The sequence below is a fragment of the Mycetomoellerius zeteki genome, unplaced genomic scaffold (genome assembly GCF_001594055.1).
Source record: "Mycetomoellerius zeteki isolate Tzet28-1 unplaced genomic scaffold, Tzet1.0 scaffold316, whole genome shotgun sequence".
Taxonomy (NCBI): Eukaryota; Metazoa; Arthropoda; class Insecta; order Hymenoptera; family Formicidae; genus Mycetomoellerius; species Mycetomoellerius zeteki.
The window spans coordinates 697,531-716,733 of NW_017257301.1; the positions used below are offsets into that span (position 1 = coordinate 697,531).

A 19,203-nucleotide genomic window follows, 5' to 3' on the forward strand; every position below is an offset into this window, starting at 1 on the left:
AAATGCGGTCCATATGTAATACTATCAAAAGAGATCACATCTCACTTTTCGCAATTCTACAATCTCAATAATAAATAATATTTAATATTTTTACGACCGACTGCTGCCAACCGAAGGTTAGCGAAAAACGGAGGGAATATGCGTTTCACCGAGACAGATCGATGCTAACCGATAATATCCACAACTACAATGTAAGTCGAAATTTATATTAAATAATTTGTTTTAGGCTCATAGCCCTTCTTTGTTACATTATTTAATATTCATAAATTGCGATTATACACAGTTGTAACAATTTATATCTACATAAAAATTGTTGCTCCATCTAATATATTTAATTCGCTGATTTTAATAAAAATTTAATAAAAATTGTGAATATTCACACTATCAATATTATCGGCAAGCGGAAGTTCATCCGCAGCTTGCAGTTTCTTGCAGTAGTCGATTCTATACACACTCAGGTAGCATAGCTTCGCCGGCGGGCGCAACGGATGCGAGTGAGCACGCGCTTACATTTCCGCTTTCTGTTTGACCGGAAGTGACCTTTGCTTCATTAGAAAAAACCTGCACGCACGCATCAATCTCGAGAGCTATCCCATATGCAGTGTATTGCTTCGGTATACATATATGTACAATGTGAGTCGTCTTTACCGTTGCATCGAAGTTAGCAACAACGACGTTGATTATCGATTACGGAAATGAACGTGTCTTCGTGAGTATCAATCAGTGATAAATTAATCGCAAATAGCACGCGATGGCTATAGCGTGACAGCAAAATAGCTTCTTCTATTACCGACCCCGTTAAGTTGTAATTATATGGCAAAGTAAGCCATTTTTATCTTCTTTTAATGCCAAAGTACGAGGCAAAGTTTCCAGTAAACGAGGATGGATTGAAATGGATTTAGATTTTCAGAAATACGGATTCACGCATGTTAAAATGAATGCTTTTCAATCTTGAATGCATTTTTATTTAGTTATAAGAATTGTATGAAGCAAATGTCTATGTTTTTTCAATCCTAAATGCGTTTTTATTCATTTATAGGAATTGCATGGAGCATATCTCTATGCCTTTCAATCTAAAAATAATATCATCTTTTTCTGTGCATCGTGTAATGTGCCCGATGAATACAAAAATTTGTAATTGAGCTCCAAATTGTATTTATTCAAAATTTTTACATAAAAAAATGTAATCATATATTCATTCAAAATTTTGGGTTTTCTAAAAATATTTATTCACAAAAAAACTATGAATATTTAACGAGTATTCATATTCATTCAAACAAAATATAAACTGAAAAAGAGAGCTGCTATAAGTAATCGTTATCCCTTAACTTGATGACTTAAAAAAATGAATTTTATTTATTTTTATCATTGAAGTATTCAGATTTTATGAAGGAAACTTAGAAATTTTGGAAAATATTTTAGAAAGCATTTTTTATTTATAAATATTTATTTGATAGAGCACCATACATATTCCGATATAATTCCGGTTACATCACGGTAATGTTAAAAAAATTGGCTGTTGCAGCCAATTAAGAGTGTTATGCCATATTTTGCCATCTATAATAATTTGCTGCAGCAGCCAATCTTTTTTTTCAGTGTAGGAAATGCAGTTTTTCAATCCAATTGCATCCAATTGAATCTAATTGAATTCAAATGAATCCAATTGAATAAAAAAAAAGTTTTCGCTATTTAAAATACACATTCGGATAGACAAAATTTCAATCCATTTTAATCCATTCTCGTTTACTGGGTTCTACACCAATGCCTATTTCTACCAATGTAGTTTAATTTTAATCTCAATTCATCTCTTCATTTTTTTCTAGTTTTAAGAATTAAAAAAGATAAAGAGTAAATTGAACTGATATAAACCTTAGCTACATTGATAAAAACAGACATAAGATAAAGGACTTTTTTCTTCTCAAATGCTTCGAGCAATGCGAACTTGCAACCGCAACGGCCTTGATCGCAATCATAAGAAGAACCGTAGTGGCTACGGAACATGACAAAGAAAAGTATAACATTCTGAAAATATTGATAATTTTAATAATTTTTCGACGTCACTTTACTACTATTCTAGTTAATAGCTCATAAACTCGCTAATTTGCTTTCTGCCCCATCCAAATATTTCCAATCCACTTTTTTTTATTCTTAATTCTTTTATTTTTATTATTAAATTTCTAATTCGTCTTTTAGAGCAGAAAAAATGTAGAAGATAAATTTTGCCATTTGTTTGCTGCATTTTCCATTTTGATAAAAAAAAAGGACTTGATGCGACGGTACTATGAGACGATTCGAGGTGCATCTTCGGTCGAACGGCCTCGAAATACATTCCAAAGACATGATTGTCTATTATTGTTTGCGATCGACGTCTGCCGTTCCAGAAGGAAAACAAGATTCCCTGACTAGCCCCTCTCTTGTCGTCACAAGTGGTAACCATTGTTGATGGTTGTGTCATCTCTAGACTTGTCCAGAACGCTATCGCAATAATAAAAGAAGGAAAGAAAGAAAGAATATTTCTGCAATCAATCATAACAATAACAATAATTGCGAAGAAACAATAATGTTCGATAACAACGATTGTTATGGAGGTAACAATGATGATGATGACAACGGGTGAGGTCTTGTCCAAGAAATGAAGTCGCGCAATGTCTTTGAGTTTCGGTAGCGTTTATTGTAAATGACTTTTTCGCGTTACATAAATAGGACAGAATAATTTTTTTATTTAGGATTTTATAAGATTTTTACATATAAAAAGAAAGAAATATAAGGTATATTTAAATATATTACACAGTATACGAATACATAGATATATTTATGTATTAAAAATTATATTTAGATGTGTAATTATTTATATTAAATAGATATTTTCGTTGAATAGAAATTTAATGAAATAAGAACACACTATATTGATATATTTTTATCTAATATTTTAATATTTTTCCGAATATTACATAAGAATCAACTATCTCTTTTACTTAATTACAAGTATTCGTTACACACTCAAATAGTTTCGAAGAATTCAATTTCTAAGGCAGCCTAATACTAATTATTACAACAACGTTTCTGCTTTAACGAAGACGATAATTTGCCTCCGACGAAATGAGAGGCTTGGTAGCTCCTTCAGTAAATTCACTGAGACCTCTTCAGCTACTGCGAAGCTCATTAACTTGTCTAAGAGCGTAGGAAGGTGTTAGCTACGTGCTGGATCATTTGTCCTTATGCAACATATCGAATGATGAATTTTAGAGGAAGCAACAGCGATCATCGCGACAGGAACGAAAATCATAATTCCAATAAGAACGTGGGTCGTTGTCCCCGATATATTGGGATCGTGATCAGGAATTATTTAACGGTTCGTTCTGTTATTAAATTTAAAAGAGCGTCTGAGATAACTTGATTAGTCTTTGTAGATAAGCTTTGTAGATAAGCTGCTCATATTAATTTTTTTTTTCTCCTTACGAACTAAACGATACGGTTAGTAGGTCGTAAATAATTGATATAATATGTGTTATTATATGACAGGATAACAATAATTAATTTTTATATTTATAGAAAATAATGAAGGTATTATTCTATCATTAATTCTAAAACATTTGATAGCACTATTACTAACATTAAATTAGTAACATTAAACTAGTATAGTTATTAATTTGCAGATTAAATATAAGTGCAGATTATATATTAATACATGTATACACATATATATCATTGATAATTAGAAGTTCGATATAATTTATAATTCTTTATATACTTATATTCACTGTGTGCGTATTTTCTCTGATTTAAAAATTATATTACGAAAGAAAACAAGCTTAATTCCCCATTCAGATCGTATTACGCTAAATAATTATTTTCTAATCAATTAATATCTATGTTTACTCTTGTTGGTTTTATTACTTTTCATTTGTCACGAATAACGTGATGGTCATTCAACACGCCGTTTATTCAATTGTCAAAGAACTACCGACTTATCGCTCTATCGTGCGTTGTAAACCAGGTACTATTGCGAAATAAACTGTCGTAAAAACGTTTAATTGCTGTAGTACGTTTTTGCCAAAATAGGTGATCATCGAGACTCACAACGCATGTGATAGACTCTTTTTTATCTCTGTAGGTCGTGTCGGGAAGATTCCTCTCTTTCTCTTGCTCATCCATCACATTCATACAATTTTATTTTTATTCAATATAATCAGAACTTTTCACGATTAATATTGCTCCTCATAATTTTTTTTATCATTTTCACATTTATTTTTATATTAACAGCGGTATGAATCTGCTCGAATCTTAGTCTCTTTTTTTCCTTCTTTCTCCCTTTCTCTTATCAACGTTGGCGGAGGCGACCCACGTATACCGAATGTCGCGTGGGTGTGGGCCGCGTACGTACGTGTCCGCACGCACAGTGGGGGCACGGTACCGATGCGGTACCCCACCGCCGTCGCCGCCGCGGCAGAATGGAATGGAAAGGAAAAGAGCTGTAGTGTACCTACAGCTGCCTATCTGCCTGCCATAGACACGATTATGTTTCGTGTCTGGCGAACCCATTCAGTGCTTCTCACGGCACGGGGGCACATGGTGCGGTCGCGGCCGCAGACGGTCTCTCCGCGAGTGGTGCACGCACGCGAGCTGTGCGACGAAGAAGTGCAGCGAGAAGATAAGCCTGCCAAGGAAGTCGAAGGATAAAGTGAAAAGAGCGAGTCGAGGGGACAAGTGTGCGAGGAGTAATATTGAAAAAAAAAAAAAAAAAGAAAACAAACGTTATTGAAGACATTTTAAAAATACATCGTGCACGTTGGAAGTTCCAAACGATATTTTCTGCATCGATTAAGCTTATCAAACATATCAGAGAAATATATTAAATTACATATATGTTGTACAAATCAGTAACAAAAAGAAATTACAATAAAGTCTTTTTAAAAAGAAGAGCAAAATTAAAAAATAATAACAGTAAAAAGAATGAAAAAAAAGAGCAGGTGCCACGTAGGACATGTACGTCATTCTTTTTAATGTAATTCTAATCTAAAGATACTACGCGGAAAAAAGATATTTCACGTTCACGGAATATCGGTGAGAAGCGTGTAAGAAGGAATTGCGCCGCGGAGAGACCGCGACGAACCTCGCTCGAGTACGAGAGCACTCTGCGCACTTTCGACGCGTGTCCGGCGCGGTCGCGCGAAAAGCCCGGTTCCGTGCTAATTAAGATAGCGCGCGCGATGCCGTGAAACGTTCTTGTCGATAGAGTTCCGCGAGCCAAATGACTCGTCGATTTCGCGCTCTCTTCTCCCGGACGCGTGCTGGAAGTCCTTAAATAGTGCTATCAATTATCCAAACGCGGGCATACGCCCGAGTCCGGGAAGATAAGAGAAGAGGAAGAACGCAGCTGCAAGAGTGACCCGCGTTCTCGGCGGAGACCAAGCCGTAAAATCGGCGACTTACGGTCTTAGGATCGCTCGGGTGTCGTGAAGGTAATTAGAGCTAATTAGCGAAATTTTAGTCGCAACTAATTGTATTATTAAGCAGGAGGAAGCGCATTCCTGGTATCTGTAGTTTACATTCGTGCGGATCATTTATCATGGAGCAGAAGCTAATTGTCGAAAGGGAGTAAATTTATGCGTGCTATCGGCGCGATGCATCTGCGCGTTCGTTTTTGCACCTCGTTCAAAACTTGACAGCTAATGAATGAGAGAGAAACTGGATGTATATAAAAAACAAAAAATCCGATGCAGTAATTCGCGCTGGAGAAAGTAGTGATAGTGATCGAATAGCAATTGAATGTAACCGTAGACGTAATAGGTATAAATTATTGTAGGAACGCTGCGCGTTCCCTGATCTATCGGACTCCAATTTAGACTCACAATTCTTTATCTTTACCTTTATCTTTATCGCAATGCACCACATAACAAAGTATAACGTTGGTAAACAAAAGAAATAGACTTATCGCAGCACAAATGGCAAAGCACCAGCAAAACTGGTGTTACAAAGCTTGCCAGTAATAGAAACGAATATCACACGAAATAAGTAGCGCAGAAACGTATACAAGATCACTCATATATGTACAAAAAATTTTAAAATCACATAACCACATACAATCAAATACACATACATTCACATACTCTCGTGAGCATTATTTGTCCATGTTTAACTTTGATAAACAGCATGGATGAAATGATTCCAAGAGCGTTGTGAGCGTAAATCGGACTGCAGCCTTAGAAAGACAACGCCATGTATTGAATTGTATCAGCATCTCTCTTCAACTCGATATTTGAGAGAGAGAGAGAGAGAGAGAGAGAGAGAGAGAGAGAGAGAAAGATACAGATCAATCTACCTCGTTCTTTCCAAATTGGTATAGTGACAACTTCATAGAACTGCATCTATATTTATTACGTCTATAAATGTAACACAGTGATCTATTCTGATAATTAGAGGAGTCAGTATATAGAAACAGACGAAGTAGTCAGATTGAGCAGAACGTTTAGATAGAAATTGGAAAGTCATCCGACAAAGTCTCCAAATCAATCATCGATCGGCGGATTCAACGGTCTCACGACCGATGTAACGACCTGCTCGTGCTCCGTTATGGGTAAAGAAAAGATGCAACAAATTAGTGGTTAAGGACGAGATTGCAGACGAGGCAAAAAACATGCGGACTTGTAAATCAGCCGTTTTTACTCACGGAAGTCGGGCTGACGGCTTCCGAAGCGTGGAGCGGTCGACGCGAGGTACGCGCTATAATACAGCATAGATGCGATCAGAAATTTTAATTAAACCGTTATGATGTTCTCGTCTTCGACATGGAAAGTTACGTTATCGCGTACTGCAGTCTCGACTGACGACAATTAATTTGTTTCCAAATCGCTATATTCGTGCGAAGCGAGATAAATACACAGCATTTTTTACTATGCGACAGATACGTCGCGACGTTTCACGGGACATCATCAGTCTTCGACGTGAATCGATAACGATATAAAAAAAATCAAGAAATTTCAATCAACTAAATTTGATAAAAGACGAATGATTTCGAGATTTTTAATTAGCGAAAAGATCATGGGTGTATCCAGGATTTCAGTCAAAGAGGGGTAAACAATTTTTTTTCACGCAAAGCTTATTAAAATATTTTTATCAAAGCTAGTGAGGATCTTCAGCACACAAAATGCGTTACGCTGAGAGTAACTTTAATTTTTAACTCTTTATCGTAAAAATAATTTTTATAATTTAATTGTTCACGCAGTTTGCTTTAACTGAAAATTATAAAAATTCGCACAAAAATATTATTAAACATCAAGATCATCGAGGGGATAATGTCACTTAATGTAATCATGGGACAGAGTCCTCGAAATCATTATACAATTCATATGAAATCTCTATGTATAATCCGATAATTACATATGCAACCACGAGAAATCATTGTATAATATTAAATAAAATCGTATATTTTACCAAATTACTTCATATATAGCGAAAAAAAATGATTTGTAATCAGATGAAATCATATGAAATCATGTAATCTGTGGGACAATATTTCAGCTAGTGGTTAGCCCCTCGAAGATCATTGACCGAATATGGTCCTCTTCACTCATTTATGTTGAACACTTCTCGATTCATTTTCACTTGATATTGATTAATTTTTTTTTCTTTGCTAAAATTTAGGAAAAGACAAGTGCTCTTCTCCTCCATCGTCCTTGCGTACGCTCATGGAAAGGATCTTATTGCGATCATCTTATTGCGATACGTATTCACGTATAATGGCCTTTAAACAGATGACGGCAAGTTGTATTGCACGGGAAAATTATGTTGATTCGATTACATCATTCGCCTGTAAGAAACGGCTTCGGTAGCGGATCGTAAATGTCGGGGGCAAAGCGCAAAAGCGTTCTACACGACTTTCTGGGACGGATCGCTGTTGCACGGCTAACCAACGACGTAGAATGCGGCGACGGGAATGGTTCTCATCCACTTACGCGAAATTGGATCACTCGCAGTCCGTTCGGAATAGCTATGATTCTACGGAGGAAGTCGATCCGCTAAGTTTCACACGGAGATTGACGGAGATGCGATCCGCATTATGCTCGACGTAATCAAAGTGCGACGTCCGAGTGGAAGTGGAATAGCTTTGCGTGCGCAATCATTAGACACGGCGGTTAAATATAGACATCTCGAGAAATTACTCTCTTGGTTGTGTACGAGAATCGAGAAAAAAAAACTTGCTGTCATCTCCCTCTTCTGAACGAGCGGAAATTTGCGCCTCATGTTTCCTCAAGTTGAATGAAAGTATTATATTACCCCGACAAAATATCTCTGATAGAAATGTATGTTTTTCTAGATACTCATCCAGTTACTGTCTAGTATTATTCTCAGCTCTTAGTTGTAACAATACCGCGACATGGACAAGAACCTGATAGTTTTATTCAAGTGATAGAAACAAGTTCTCTGGTAAAAATAATAACATATGCAATTTTTGCGTAGATATCTCTGCCTAGTTATTATCTGGTATAATAGATAATTATTAGTTAAAGTACTGCGGAGTCCGTTTATTATTCTGTTTTTGTTCAGTAAATGGATTCAGATTTTACACATCTTGCAATAACTGCAGGCCTCTTACATCTTGATTGGGATCTTAGGTAGTGTTTCAGTTATTATAAACAGAGTTAATATAATTATTTAGTAACTGTTCAAAATATGCATGAAATTTCTATCAGGGATAATAAAAAAAATCTTTTTCTTTCTTAAAAATAATATTCGAAAAATGTACGTACTGATGTTATTGTTTTTTCTTACATTGGCTGTGTTTAGCAGAAAAATCAGCTTTGCATACACAACTGTTGTAAGATTTTTTTAACATGATTTATACATTTAGTTCTAATAAGAAACTAAGAGTAACATATCAATCATATTAAAGAATTTTACAACAATTGCAAAGCTGCTTTTTCTGCGCAGCCATTTATCAGCATCAACATTTTTTTAAATCTACACCTTTCTTCCATCGTTCTGAAGTTGGAGAATTTTGCGCTCCTTATATAGAGAGTGTAGCAAAATTGGGTCAGCATTTCATGTTAGCGCAATTGAATCTTATTTGAATTATCGACGTCGAGATAACTTTATATTCAACTTATTCATGACAGGCAACGCCATCGGCCTACTCGATCCACAAAGAGCGGGAATGGGAGCAACGCACTGCTGCGTGCGTGGAAAGCCGTAAAACGAATTGCTTGTAATGGTATTAATGGAAAATGTATGAATTTTCTTATTACAGATCTAACGAGATAGACTGGCCGCGACCGTGAACAACGAACAGGAGTTTCCCGTTATCGAATCTTGAGGAAGGCAAGGAGAAAAAGGAGCGATTTATTCGTTCGATGAGATTTTGCAAATCTCATGATTTCCTGGAGCCTCTTGCGAGACGAATTGCACGATAAATATAATAGGTAAATCTAAGTAATCGTTTTATCTGTTCTCTTTCTGTCTTTCTTTCTATCGCGCGTGAATACGCGCACTGCCGGAAGTGTAAAAAGAGTCGACGCATGTGATGAACGATTTCGAATTTTGTTCGCTCAGGTCTTGAACACGGAAAACGACGTTTATTCCGTTACATGCGTGTAAAGTTTATATGTTTATTTGCTTCCCTGTCGAAGCGAGTGGATCTGGCGCGACGTGACGAATTTGCGGATTTAGGCGTATCGGCAGCGATGATGATCATTTAGTCAGTTAAACTGAATGTGACTGTCCGGGATAAATCCCAATGTGCTTCACAAATAGGAAATAAAATGAAGTTTTGAATCATGTTTTTTGTTATTAGCGATTCTTGTCTTGAACTGTATTTTTCGGTGAGATAAATAGTCAACCTTTATGAGGGAAGAAAAGTTTTTAAATAAACCTTTCTTTTGTTGTTTTTCATTACATTAACTTATTTAACTCCGTGACTTATATAAAATCATATGGAAATTAAATACACATATTTATATTTTTAATAATTTAATTTGATGTTAATAAAATCGATATTTTTCATTTTTTGGTTATATAATCTTTTTTTATAAGCAAAAAAATACAATCACAGAGATTTAAAAAAGAAGAAACCGATTTACATTTTCATACAACTAAAATAGGGAATACCAAAAATTTTATGAAGAGAGAACGGAACTTTAAGTTCAAAATCTTCGAAATTCTTCTGAATTCTTTTTCTTTCCTTTCGTGTGATTATTTTATTCTAAAATCGTGACAAAATAAATATTATATTATGAACTTATGTCGAATTAACCATTGAATTGAACTTATGTCGAATTAACCATTAATTATTAAATAGTTGTGTCACTGATTAGCTAATTGAAAAATAAATTTTTGGATCTAAAGAAACTTGAGGATTGTTTAAAATGATGATAGTGTTGGCTATCGCTACCAATTAATACTGAATTCGAAGAAAGCCAACGGTACAACGGGCTGATATTCAATCTGAATGACGAGGCATGACCATTCCTAATTACATCCGTTATCGTGAAACGTTATCGAAAGTTTCGTGTTTTTGTTTTCTTCGTTAACTCACGATTTATCATAATGGATTTATCTAATTACACCTAGCGGGACCGTGTACTCGCCGACGAGCTACAAGTATTTCATTATCATATGTAAGTATCATGTCCTGTAACAGGTACACGAATAGATTTTATCATCTCAAATTCCGTTATAGACATAAACTTTATTACATTATTAACAACTGAAACAAAGAATATCATAAGTTGCGGATATAGCTTCCCTTGCGGGCCTGAAGCTTCCATAGCTTCAGGTCGTGTATAAAGACAAAACGTCTAGCTATTACGTCATGGGACTTATATCACGTCGGCGATGGCATTCGCATAGTAATCATCGATAATGGCGATGATCGATCTGTCTTGCAGGAGGCATCGCACACAGAGCGCAGTGCCGATCGTGCCTGCTGGCCATTTATGGGCTCTCTCTTTCTCTCTCTCTCTCTCTCTCTCTCTCTCTCAGAGAGAGAGAGAGAGAGAGTGACGCGGCTGCCAATCCCCTCAATCTCCTGTATGATCAAACCAAAAACCCTCTAATAAGAGTCTGGACACGAAGTTTTGTATAAAGTATGTAGTAATTTTAACAAAATTACTATATTCGGCGAAAGAGAAGGACATTTACTATTTTTTTCTCTTTTTCATTCTGTTTCATGTTTTTTTATTTATTTCTTTCTCAGAAATAGAAGAGAAGGAGAGGAAAACGTGATAGTAGGTAGAGTAATTAGGATAGGATAAGATAAATTGCAGGTGAGAGGCAACAATGGATATGTAGAAAGAATTGCGTGTATGGGATTATGGCTGTGATAACATAAGAAACAGATATTGACTGTGACAATATAGAAGAGCAATAATAAAGGATAGAGAAAGAGAAACAGAAAGTAGTGCAATAAGCAATTAAAATAGGAGTGCATGTGAAAAAGGTATGAATGAGTGAAGAAACAATAAAGTTTGTAAATCAAGTCCCTTCTTGGCTTTATGTAAATATTGAAGAGAATAAATTTTATTCTATCTATTTCTCTCTCTCTCTCTTTTTTTCTCTCTTAGGAATTATTAAAATATAACAGACCAATCAAAAATGATTTTCTTATGTCCAGACTCTTATTAGTTTTTAGATCAAACTATCCTCTATCTCTACGTGTGATCGTCCGATCACAATTAGAATGCAACCGTGTTTTTCGCTTCGGACGATCGCGATGTAGACACCCACACGCGCGCAAAGACGAGCGTGAGATGTGCGTTGCAAAATGTGTGCGACCGGGTGTCGCTGCCCACATGCATTGCGTTGCGTTGCGCGGCGTGACACCCACATGAAACGCAGCTACCGACTTGTGACTATAGGTCCTCGAGAGCCGTGACACGTTCCCGTTGATTATAGATTCTTGGTAACTGTGCGCGCGCGTTTCCTGACCAAACGTTACATCGCTCGAGACGGCGATTTTCAGCGTGGTCGGTGATATTCGAACGTTATGGAACGACCTTGCGAGAGTCGAGCCGACGTCGAGACGTGCGCGGCGAGCGCGGCGAGTTTGCGGTAAAAGCCGAGACCCGGTGTTTTCTCATCGCCGTATAAGTCTGCCGCGAGAATCGAGAGGCGGGAGTTGTGCAAAGTGAATTAACAAACGAGACTAAAAAATCGGACGGGCTTGTGAATGAAATTAACTCGTTGGTGTCGATACGTGTAAGTGCAACAGGTAGCAAGAATGAACATTTCTTTCTTCTTATTATTAAAGAATATTTTAGGAAATATTACAGCGTTTCGCAAAAATTTTATACAACTTTAATTAAGAATTAAAAGAGAGCGTTTCTATAATTTTGTATTATTTAAAAAAATAAATGAAAAGAAAATAAAAGAAGAGAAGAAGGTTGCAGGATGTTGAATGAATGTGTTTATTAATTCCTTATGAGTTAATATTCTATCCTCGATAGTTTAACTCTTCTAGGAATTTTTTACAATAAAATTGTAAATTAATTCGAGAGAAACGCGAAAGATCTCTCGTCGTGTACAACAAGCAGCGAATGAATGCATTTTCGAGTTCGTTTAGCGGCTGAAATTTTATTTTTTGCTTAAACGACTAGAATTACATCAACGTATTCAGTCGGGCGTGAGTTTTGTTCCATAACAGTTAGAGTTTCACCACTGTAATTTGCATAGATTAACGTCAATGTGTAAGCTATTACTAATTCCATGGTGGTAAGCAAAATCATTACGAATCGATCGGTGAATGGAGCTATCGACTCGTTTCAAACGACAATCTGCTTTTATAGCTCTATTTAACCCTTCCGTTACCCACGCAGTAATTAACAATCTTGCTGACAGAGATTTGATTTTAGTTGCTTCGAGAGTTATTATTACAATCTCTTGATAGTACATTTTAATAGCATATTTTGTTCATATAATAACGATCTCGAGCGACGTTGTAATTGAGTCTTTTACCATAACCGTATCTTTAATGCATCTCGAGATAGCGTTATATATGATAACGGATAATGTTGAATTCTCTTTCCGTTTTTGCAAAGCTAATGCAATCGCTTTGGAAATGATTAAATGATATATGTAATCTAAGAATCTTATCTCATACATATATTATTATAATGAATTTATTTATTTGTTCTTCTGGGGACCTGGGAAAAAATATTTCATATATAATTATATATAATAATATATATAAATAAAATTAACATATTTTGTATACAATTATATTTAACTATATATAAAATATGTCTATATAGTATATAACATTTTTTCCCCAGGGAATTTTTCTTTTTCATATCCTGTTTTCGCGATATTTCGTGTTATATTGTTATATAAATAAAATATAAATATGTATTTAGAATTATATATAATAATTATATATAACAATATATAGATATTTAATATCATCGTTTTTATCATATAATTATTTTATCATTTTTAAATGACACAAGGTTAAATTTCAGTACTCAATTAAAATTTGAATTTTCAGATAAACAACAATTTTTTTGGATCTTCGTTGTCTCTGGTAACGAAAAGAACCGAAAAAAGAAGAAGATGGTGTACCGAGGCAGTTTGCAAACGGACGATCCTAGGGATGCACCGAAACTGGTCCGGGTGTCTCCTTTGCGTAGCAGCAGATCTGCCAATCTCAGTTCAAATTCGCGAGCCATTACATCCGTTAAGAGCCCGATTTATCATAACTCATTCGCGACGACAATCGACGCCAATCGAGCGCGGCTGATCGAGGAGAGGCGATTAGGACGCGAGCGGGATATTGAGTCAGTCGAGAAGGTAATTATGAGGACCACCGGTATAAAGATCGGCGCACCCAAGCTGCGCAACATCAGTCAGATTCGCGAAACCGTTTTCTTGGACCAATCGCTAACGCCGATCGACAAAATCGGCAAATTAGACTCGAAGAACCGACCGCGCAGCGTTGTTGCTGGTCTCGAGGATGGCAACGTCAGGATATCGAGGACTCATAATTCTTTGTTGGCGGATCTGAGAGACTTGGAGAGGCTGAGGAATACTCCACCAACGCAACGGAATCACAGAGGTTCTTCACAGAAAACAGAATTGATGGTAACAATTTCAAGTAAAAGGAACGACGCACCGACCTCAGCCAAGATCCGATCGGATATCTTCAAGATTCAGCAGATGTTCCAATCGGCGGATTCTTCACCCAGAACAGTGACTAAGAATAGCAACGACAGAAAGATCCGAAGCGATTCGGAGAAAGAGGAGAGAAAACCCGGAGTGGAGATTAACAGGACTCGGTTACTAGCGCAAAAGCTTCTAGAGGCGTCCAGAAGCAATCGGGAGTTGTTAAAGGATCGATGTAACAATCCAAAGAATGTGTCTAATAAGATATCGAGTAAGAATACGAACGGAAAAGCATTTGACAAGATCCTTTATGAGATTCCGGAAAAAGACCTGAGGGACAATCAAAAGCAGAAGGAAGACGCAAATTCGGATTACCAGCCACGTCCTCCCGTTCGCCGGAGAAGAAACTCGAAGAATCATCAAGATTGGAGGGACACAGATTACATCGCGAATGGGCGTCGAGATGTCCGTGATCTCGATCGCGGAGAGGACTCATCGAACGGAGGAGCAAGCGCGGAAAAAAATTCTAACAACAGATCTAATCTGGAAAGACCGGATATTCTAGACGGGCTCTTGAGGGAGTCCGATAAACAGCTAGCGAACTTGAAGAACGATTTCGGCGAGAAGGAACGATCGCGCAGTCACTGGCGAGGATTCGTGCAATCCATGAGGCTGCATGACGTAGAGCTCCATTCCGACAGCGAGGACCAGCGGAAGGGTGAGTTTACGCAAATTCTGTGCATCTCGCGCGTAATAAAAATTCTAATAAGAAAAAGATAACGACTAATATACGTATATAAAGTTATTTGTAACAGTTAGATAAATGACGGTAGGATTTAGAAAATAAATTACACAAATTAATGACAATAGTAAATTGATTTCTTTAAATTTAGCATGATTTATTTAGTTTGTTGCAATAAACTGTAAATAATTTTGATTGAAAATATGAAGCAAATGATGATAAATTAAAGTATGAAAGACGTTTTATTAAATTTTTCTTTTCATCAATCGCACACATCATACGATTTATTGTAATAGCTTCATTAAAGAGGACATCGCGAGAGATGTTTACTTTTCATTAATATCGTCCCGCATTTCCTCAATTCTGCTTTTATCTCATATTGAAGGATGGTTGTTGAAGTTGTCAGGTTTATCGGTTTAATACCCGCAGGCCGTTAAATGCTCGATGTTCGTTTGAAGGGAAGGGGTGCGTTTTATAAGCCAGCAGATTTAATTAGTGACGTTTGTCGAAGTGTTTAAAATTACAGTACAACTGGCATGACCAATTGATCCCTCGGGGACTAAGGCACCCCTATTTTTGGACATACCCTCACGCTCGCACGCTCGTTCGCGTTACTACCACAGGGTAGTGTGTTTCGAATACAGAGTGTGTGTATGTTCCCTTGACATATGTCCCTATATATGGATTTAACCGTAGAAACAGACGTGCGGAGTGCCTTTTCTCTGGTACCGCAGTGAAAGTTCCATACTGATGACGGTTCCGATCTTTTCAAACACTCGGCTGTATACCCTTATAGAATGTTCTGGAGAGCCGATATATGCGTTTAAGTCACTCGTTGCGCATAAATAATTTTATCTTTGTTTATCTGTGATTTTTTAAAATTAGAAATCCCCTGAAAAAAGATAATTTATAAGATTAATTTAAATTTAGGATTAATTAAAAATTTATTTAATTTTTTTTTAATTTAATAAAAATTTCCCTATTTTAAAGTAATTAGAATTAATTAGACAAGCTGTAACTATATAAAAGCTAAGCATTGCCTTAAATCTTATTAAACTAAATTAGAAATTAGTGTCGCTTTTCACCGAGGAGGTAATCACTTAATGTAATCGTGGAACAGAGTCTCCGAAATCATTATAAAGTTCATATGAAATTCCGATGTACAATCCGATAATTACATATGCAATACGAGAAATAATTGTGTAATATTAGATAAAATCGTTTATTTTGCCAAATCACTTCACATATAGTGAAGAAAATTATTTGTCATCAGATAAAATCGTATGAAATCAAATGAAATCCTGTAATCTGTAGGATACTGTTTCAGCTAGTGGTTACCTCCCTCGCTTTTCACCTACGATCTGCGATACGAATTGCGGTTCGGTAAATGCCAAAAGTGTCGGTGTGTTCTCACGGGTACTGCTTCCAGGAAATTTTCTAGTTCTCTGTGTATGAATGCGTGTTCAATGCGAGCGGAATGGCGTTGCGGTCACCTTTAGTTGAGCGCAATGTGTAAAAAAGTTCAGCGGCAGGCGTACCCCGCGTACCTTGCATAGCTCTTTTATCCTAACTAAGCATTCTTATCTGTGACTTATCATCTTACATGTAGACACTATATCTCTGCTTGTATACGTGCCCGCCCGATGACTCAAGAATGTTGATATGCGTCATAATTCTCTAACAAACACAATTGTGGCTGCATTTACATCGCGAAAAAATGCGAACTGTGTAGAATAAAATAAGACAAAAAGAATTTAAGAGTGAATTAGAAGTTAAAAAACTTGGATCCCCCTGAACTTTCTTCGCAAATATTTAATTTTACGCAGAATGAAGTAATACAAAGAAAGAAAGTATTTCGTCGCTGAAATGGAATTTTTAAAAGAAAATATTAATATTATTACTTTTTTAATATTACGTTAAATTAAAATAATCGCAATCGTGCGGCATATATAAAGTACTTGCTTATAAAAATATTTACTATACGAATGAAGCTTTTTTTTCTTCGAAACGCCGCGTCGCGGAGAATTTCGCGTTGTGCTCGCAAAATAGATATCGTCACATTACACTGACTGTATATAATCTTGGTGCAACGTGAAGCTGACGTTTTCTCTCTTTCTCTTTAGAGAAGGTTCATAAAGCAGCCGCCTCGGGAAAAATTCCTGAATCAAAGGATCTCGGGTCGTCAGTGGCTGCAAAGGAATTAATCCTTTCGCGTCGCGGTGAAATACCGCGTTTACGCTTGAACTATGCACTCATGCTCGGCTAGCTGCTACGCTCGAATACCTGGCCGTTCGCGTAATGCTGCGCTTTCGTCCCGAAAGCCAGAAGAGGGGCAAGTTTCTCCCTCGCCTCGCGGCAATTCGCATTCTCACGCCGCGAAAGTTTTCATATGTAAAATGAGGAGAGAACACGACGCGCGCAATTAACAGTCTGATGACATGCAGTCATTTTTACCGTCTGCCTCAGCGAGGCTCGCAATTCGATTGCATAAATATCGGAAATAACTTTTTAGACACCATAAGTAAAATTAAGTCATTTTTTTACAAGACAAATTTAATTATTTAAAATTTTCACACCAATGACTGTGTTGACTCTCCATTTTTATATTACTGATTACTTATTAATCATCTTTGAGATCTATTTATTAGATTCTATTTATTAGATTTGTTTTTCTTTTGTTACATGATTTCCTAATTTAGATACATAAAATTAATATTTTCTTTTAAAAATTTGTGAAGGTTAATTAGACAGTGTCTACTCGTGACTAAATTAATCAGTTAGGAAACGAGGGTCATCAATTTTTTCTTTAGTCTGTAGCAATTAAATTATCCAGAAGTGCAAAAGGTCAGCGCGATTATATTATTTTGTAACGTGATTGCTCTTCATCGGTATTATTAGCAAAAAAAATATTTTTCTGGTGTCGATCAGCACAAACATAGATTATTCAATATTGCGAGACAAACAAGAGGCACTTTGCACGCTCATGCAATTTTTACAACATACCCAATATCGCGCTAATCTCGTGTAAACCTCGCAGTCACGGCACACATGCGAAGTTGATAGAACCAATCTCAGTAATCGTGAGAGAGCTAGCGAAAAGGTCATGTATAATAAATTCTAGATATAATAGGGAGCATCGACGACAACCGCGATCGATATCGCCATGCAATGCATCGTATCCAAATTCCTTTTCACACGCACGCACGCGTTTCTCTTATACAGGGTGCTCCAGAATCCTCGATCTGAATTTCAACAAGAAGCTTAGAACTGATTTTTGCGGAGATTTTTACAAAAGCCATTCATAAGAAATTTTTAATATTCAACATAGAATATTTTAATAATTAAACTTCGATCACACATACAAAGTCTTGATAAAGCAGAGTTTACATAAATTTGAATGGACAATTGGCTCTTTCATTTGGTTTATAAAAGATTTTATTAGGCGAAAAGCGTAATTGATCTTTCGCTGTAATAGTTAATTATTTGAAACAACTTGGTGTTTTGGCAATGCTATTAAGAAAAATTCTTAGTTTATTAAATCAATCATTATAAAATCTAATATTGGAGATTTTCCGCCCTTTAAATTCAGTAAATAATAATTTATCGTGTAATAATTATTAACTTTTCTTAGCAATCTTTAAGACAGTTTTATTTTAATTTTTAACTTCTATTTCTTTATATGGAAAATTAAGTGTAATCTTCCTGGAAAAAATTTAGCTTTAAGAAAACGAGATCTCACTATTTATTTATTTTTTCTCGAAACTTGGTCCACAAAATGCCGATTCTTGCTCGGCCAAAAAAATTAGACTTCTCATTCTCACTTCTTGAGAAATCCGCCGCGTTAGAGGACCGACACCCCATATAGGCTCTAGCGGCCCTTGCCCTTGAGTCTACGCCCTAATATTGATCCGAGGCGTCCCCACCATGATGGGTCACATCGGAATGATCCCCCCTTTTTCTCGACCCCGACGTTGGAGGCCGTTGGTTGTCCATACATCGGTTCTGATGCGCTACATCGCCAGTGTAAACGTGGCTGTCAAACCGTTAACACTTTACAGTCCAATCGATCGATAGTGTCGGTCATTCAACGCCGGTCTCCTCGTTTTCTTTCTGCTCTTCGTCCACCTCCACCTCAGCTTCCTCCGCGGTCCGCCCTCTCTTGCAACCCGTAGCAATGCCGCCCTACGTCACAAAATATCTCAGTGCGGATGCGACCACGCGGTAGGATACACACGCTTCGTTGCTGCCGGCGGATATGGTTCTTTGCGACGTCTGCGACAACAAAGGTGAGGGTGACTTTCCTTGTCTTTTTCTTAATGAGGGCAAGAACGATCCTAGAGCAAGGATGACATCTCATATATATATATATA

At 36.6% G+C, this 19,203-nt stretch overlaps 1 protein-coding gene across 1 annotated transcript in view; it reads left to right on the forward strand.

Annotated features, from left to right (window-relative positions):
- Positions 1–4,905: 4,905 nt before the first annotated feature.
- LOC108724959 (uncharacterized) overlaps positions 4,906–19,203 on the forward strand; it is a 34,974-nt gene continuing 20,676 nt past the window's right edge. Inside the window, exons 1-3 of the mRNA XM_018451684.1 lie at positions 4,906–5,462; positions 9,248–9,419; positions 13,478–14,809. Coding sequence (XP_018307186.1) covers positions 13,543–14,809 — 1,267 coding nt within the window. The 5' untranslated portion in view covers positions 4,906–5,462; positions 9,248–9,419; positions 13,478–13,542. The remainder of the gene's footprint in view (positions 5,463–9,247; positions 9,420–13,477; positions 14,810–19,203) is intronic.